Source organism: Brassica oleracea, chromosome C7, assembly GCF_000695525.1.
Source record: "Brassica oleracea var. oleracea cultivar TO1000 chromosome C7, BOL, whole genome shotgun sequence".
Classification (NCBI taxonomy): domain Eukaryota; kingdom Viridiplantae; phylum Streptophyta; class Magnoliopsida; order Brassicales; family Brassicaceae; genus Brassica; species Brassica oleracea.
In genome coordinates, this window is record NC_027754.1 from 4,426,524 (window position 1) to 4,432,242 (window position 5,719).

A 5,719-nucleotide genomic window follows, 5' to 3' on the forward strand; every position below is an offset into this window, starting at 1 on the left:
GGGAACAAGAGACGCGATCAGGGTTTAGGGTTCGTCGGATCGCCGGCTAGGGTTAGGGTTTTAGGGTTTTTCGATTTGGATATTAGCTTAGGGATTTAAAGCTTCGTGCTGATAACGTAAAGTCTATCTTTATTCATAACATAGAGGTTCCTTATATAGGAAATTATACCGTCATAGATAAATGGAAAGATTACAAATCATAATCTCTTGGTTATGAGTCATCCACAATCTGGTTCATAATAATATCGTTGTTTTTTTTTTGAAATAAATATAATAATGAAACAGAAGCAATATTTGTTTTGAAAAAAATTCTCTTCAGAAATAATACCCTAAACCAAATTAAGGTTCCTGGACCGAAAAGTTCCATTATCAAACCGTTGAAGCTAAATCGACCCAGGCTGACCCTAAATTGATTTTCAAACTGACCGTTCTTCTACTAGAGCTTACCAGAGAGAAGGCAATGGCGGATACGCAGACCTTTCTACGCGATCGCTGCTTAACCGTTTTGAATCTCCCAGAAAAAGGCCGCTCTCTATTCATCTCCAGAGACTTTCGTCCAGGTTCATCCCTCTTATGGTTTCGTTTGAAAAGTGCTTTTTATTCGGCGGCTGAGGTTTTAGGTGTTTTCTTTTTCTTTTCCTTTTCAGGAGAAGTGATTCTGAGGCAAGAGCCGTATGTTTCTGTTCCGAACAACAATTCTTCTGAATCAAGATGTGACGGATGTTTCAAGACCGATGGCTTGAAGAAATGTTCTGGTTGTCAAGTGGTTTGGTACTGTGGGAGCTCGTGCCAGGTATAATGGAGTCCATATTCGATTGATAATTGATTCGTTATTGTAACCGGTTTATTTGTTTGTTTTTTTATTGTTTTCAGAAGTCAGAGTGGAAGTTGCATCGCCATGAATGCAAAGCTCTCTGTAGGCTTGAGAAGGAGAAGCGCATGTTAGTGACTCCTACAATACGTCTGATGGTCAAACTTTACCTCAAGAGGAACTTCCAAAACGAAAAGGTTTATATCATTTGATAGATTCACCTTTTACTTCTTTAATTGACTATGTTGTTTTGGCTCTGCCTAGTGTGGATTCTTTATAGTATCCTAATTTCTTTCTTAATGTGTTTACATATTACAGGTCATACCGATCACGACAACAGATGATTACAGTTTGGTGGAGGCTTTGGTGTCGCGTATCCTCTCTATTTTGGTGTTTAGTTTTGTGGAATTGATGATCTTGCTTTATCTTTTTTTTTTTTTTTTGTCTTCTTTAACTGTTTGTTTGGTAGATATGCCTGAGCTTGATGAGAAGCAGCTGATGTTGTATGCGCAAATGGCTAATCTTGTGAACTTGATACTTCAGTTTCCTGGTATTGATCTCAAAGAGATTGCCGAGAACTTTTCAAAGGTTCGTCATCAGTGCCTTTTGTCTCTTCTTCTGGTGTTATATTGACACAAACTGAATTTTCTTGCTGCAAGCTGCCGTTGATAGTTTTCCTTTTTGTTAGTCTGCATGTTTAGCGATGATTACTTAAGCCACTTTCACTTATACTGAACGCAGTTCTCGTGCAATGCTCATAGCATTTGTGATAGCGAATTGAGACCTGAGGGGATAGGATTGTTTCCCTTGGTTTCCATCATTAATCACAGGTAAAATTTGCTTCATTATTCTGTTTTCTTTGTGTTTTTAAAATCAGTTTTTCTCCTGCCTAACCCTTCTCCTCTGTAGCTGCTCTCCCAATGCGGTACTAGTGTTCGAAGAAAAGATGGCGGTTGTTCGAGCTATGGACAACATATCAAAGGATTCAGAGGTAGTTTCATCTCTGAGTCTTTCGTATACGCTACTTGCACACTGACATGATATAGCTGTTAGATCATTTGTCTGTGATCAGGTAACTATCAGCTATATTGAAACCGCTGGAAGCACTCTAACTCGGCAGAAGTCTCTGAAAGAACAATACCTCTTCCACTGTCATTGCGCACGATGCAGTAACATTGTAAGTAGTCACTAACTCTTCCACTTATCAACGAATGGAGTTTGCATTTGACCAGCATTTGTCGTTCCTTAGGGAAAACCTCATGATATTGAAGAAAGTGCGATATTGGAAGGCTATCGGTGTGCCAATGAGAAGTGTAGTGGTTTCTTACTCCGTGATCCTGGTATGTAATGACTTGTCTACATAGTTTATGTTTCCAAGAACATTCTTGATCCCTCCTATCTCCTTTTTGTTTGGCTTTTGCAGATGAGAAAGGCTTTGTTTGCCAGAAATGCATGCTTCTTAGGAGCAAGGAAGAGGTTAAAAAGTTGGCGGGTGATGTGAAAACAGTTATAGCGAAGGCTCCTGCATCTCCTTCGGCAGAAAGTATATGTTGCCTACTTTGCTTCCTCAGTGCCTTCTTGGTTACGTTAGATTTGTGTTGCAAGTTGTCTGAGAGAATCTTTGACAATTTTCAGATACACAGGACGCCATTGCGCTGTATAAGACGTTGGAGAAACGACAAGAGAAGCTTTACCATTCTTTCTCCATCACTTTAATGAGAACTCGTGAAAAGCTTCTTAAGGTGCGTTTCTTTTGGAACTAAAGTTTTGGACTCTTGGAAGTTGTACAGAATTTTAAGAAGACGATACAAATGTGGTGTCTCAAACTTACTATTACGCATTCTTCTGCAGATGCTGATGGAAGTAGAAAGCTGGAGAGAAGCTTTGAGTTATTGCAAACTTATAGTCCTTGTTTACCAAAGTATGTCTGCTTTCATCTGGAATATTACTTTACTCCTTGACGCAGGAAGTTTGATTAATACTTTTTTCTTTTGGACACCTTAGAAAACGATAAGCAAACTTCTACTAGTGTAGGATTTATATTTCGAACAAAACTTAGAAGCTTTTAACTGTACAAACTAATTGCAACTGAGGTAATGTACTAGGCACTAGCACACTACATATATTGACTAGCTGCTAGGGAAGTTGGCAGAGATGTAAACATAGTGATATGATAATTGTAAAATCAGTCAAATGCTGTTGGTGGTTATATGTAACTTGTGCTTACTTTGTTCACATAATTGCAGGAGTATATCCAGCAACCCATCCTTTGATTGGACTGCAGTTCTATACCCAGGGAAAACTCGAATGGTATGAAAGCTTCTTTAATCCTTTTATCTCATTTACTGTATTAACTGGATTATATTTGGAGCTTCAAAGAACTGATTAATACTCTATATCATGACATTTTAATGCTCCCATCCCATCGAAATCCGTAGGACCAAATAAGCGTTTCTGAACATTATCAAAGAACCCATTCCACTACATTCTTTCAAGCTGCTTTATTTACTAATAGTGCTTAAGACTCTTTTTAACCGTGACTAGTATGGGTTTATAGTGGTAGGAGGAACTTGGTTATAAAGCCTTCATAGTTTGATACCTTTGGGTTTGAATGCTCAGGGGGATAAAAACTCTGGTTCATGATGTGCATGCAGGCACTGACCAAACCATATTGGATTTCTACATATTTATCTGAATACGAATGCAATAAATTGGCAACAGTTTCTATCAAACTATGTTGACGAAAATGCATAATTGTTATGTTTGCAGGTTGCTAGGGCAAACCGAAGAGGCGGTGAGTTCACTGATCAAGGCATATGACATTCTGCGGATAAGCCATGGAACAAGTACACCTTTCATGAAAGATCTCTCAGCAAAGTTGGATGAAGCTCGTGCAGAAGCTTCTTATAAGCTGCTTGCATTAGAAGATGGCAACTAGCAAGTTCTTGATGCAAGTTCTTGATCCTACTCTTCTTCTCGTGAATCCCTTTCTTTACTCTCGGCAATTCTTGAATTGTCTTGAGAAATTCTGGAGCTGAAAAAGAAAAACTGATTTTGTATTTGATCAGAACCGGTTCTATGCTATGGTGATTATATGAAAAAAGTGGAAGAAGATAATCAGGACCGGATCTATCTGGACACACAGTTTAGTGAATTGGTCTCTGTCCCCAAATTGTTTTTGAAGTTATATAGACAAGACATGGCCCCTCGATCATAAAAGAAAATTACTAAAATTCTTAATAAATATTTAGTCTCCAAATCTCAGATCCGTTGCTTAGATCATCAAAGATTTATTTACTTTTAACACAAGACATAAGCCAGACAAAACAGTCTTTTAAAAGGTCGATTTCAAGCTGTTTGTGATAACGAACCGGTTTGATTATCCTTTTGTATTACACTAGATTTTGACCCGCACTTTTATTTGTTTCAATTCGGTTATGTTTTTAGTTTAAAGAGATATAAAATTCGTCAAATTATATATGGATTCGAACTTAGATGCTTTGATCTGGTTAATTTTGGATATTTTGTATGATATATTGGTTCTCGGTTAAGTTTCAATTTAGTTATAGTTTGTCATGTTATACAAAATATGAATATATATATATGTTCATAGCTGGATAGTTATTTTTATATTTGATGTTTGGTTATTTTAGTTTGTTTATTACTGCACTCCTTCAAAATTTAAATTTGTTCAAAGAATTTTATCCATGTGTTTTTAATTTGGAACAATAACTAAATGCAAATAATAATAAAAAAATTTGAATCATACTCAGCCTTACAATTTATTTTATTAAGTTTCCTATCATTTTAAATTTTATTATAGATTTTTTATAAATGGATTCAAAAAGAAAAGTCCATCTCATTAATTTATATTGGGCTTATAATTCATATAAATTAGACTTTTTGACCATTGTTTAATTTTGTTTGTAAAACATTAAATGAGCTTCCAACATATTTTAGGCTTGTAGCTTTTTGCCCGAATATATCCAATGTTTAAAAATTAAAAAAAAAATTGTGATATAGTTATCAAAGTTATCGAGAAAAAACAAACAGAAAGTAATGTCTTTAGTAAAAAAAAATAAACGAAAGATAGCAGCTATCTTCGTCCAAATCGACAATTCTGGAAAAACTGAAGAAAACTATCCTTCTTCAGTTCGGAGAAAGGAAAACAATTGGTTAAGGATGGATTGAGAAGATAAATGATCAAATCTTTCCGGAAAGAGATCTTTCAAACATGCATCCTCTTGACAATCGGTAAGTTTTTTGTTTGATTTAAGAGTTCTAATATCGTCAGTTATTTTTTTGCTCTCACTCTGATTATATATGTACTTTTGGGATGCAGGACAACAAATGTAGTTTTGAGATGCAGGACAATCGGTACTCACTGTCTTTTTGTTTGTTTATTTTAAAATTACTATGATTATAATCACTACAAGAAAACAGCGGCATACTGAGGGAAAAAATCGTCGGTATGTCGTCGGAATAACGCTATTCCGACGACATACCGACGAAAAAAGTCCTCGGAAATAACTCCTCGGAAATTCATCTTTCCTCGAAAATCCCTCGGAAACTTCCGACGGAATTTCGAGGAAATGAATTTCCTCGGAATATTCCGAGGAATATGTCTTCGGAATATTCCGAGGGATACACTTCCTCGGAATATTTCCAAAATTCAAAAAAAAAAATTATAAAATTATTTTTTTAAATTGAAATTCGAAAATATAAAATTAAAATTGAAATAGAAAAAATATTTAAAATACAAAAAATAATAAAATAGTTTTTATAAATAAAAAAATGTTTTATAAATACAAAATTAATTTTAAAATATGAAATCATCTTTTATAAATCCAAAAAACGAATTTATATACAAAGAACGTTTTGTATATTTAAAAATAGTTTTTATAAATA

The 5,719-nt window shown here is 35.1% G+C and overlaps 1 protein-coding gene across 1 annotated transcript; it reads left to right on the forward strand.

The window, feature by feature from the left end:
• Positions 1 to 328: 328 nt before the first annotated feature.
• Positions 329 to 4,038, forward strand: LOC106303657 (histone-lysine N-methyltransferase ASHR1). Its single transcript, XM_013739954.1, has 14 exons — positions 329 to 560; positions 648 to 793; positions 874 to 1,008; positions 1,130 to 1,184; positions 1,281 to 1,399; positions 1,553 to 1,641; positions 1,721 to 1,802; positions 1,884 to 1,988; positions 2,061 to 2,151; positions 2,235 to 2,354; positions 2,447 to 2,553; positions 2,663 to 2,732; positions 3,058 to 3,121; positions 3,581 to 4,038. Exons 1-14 carry the CDS (start codon positions 461 to 463, stop codon positions 3,747 to 3,749), a joined length of 1,452 nt encoding a protein of 483 aa, XP_013595408.1. The 5' UTR covers positions 329 to 460; the 3' UTR covers positions 3,750 to 4,038.
• The last annotated feature ends 1,681 nt before the right edge of the window (positions 4,039 to 5,719 follow it).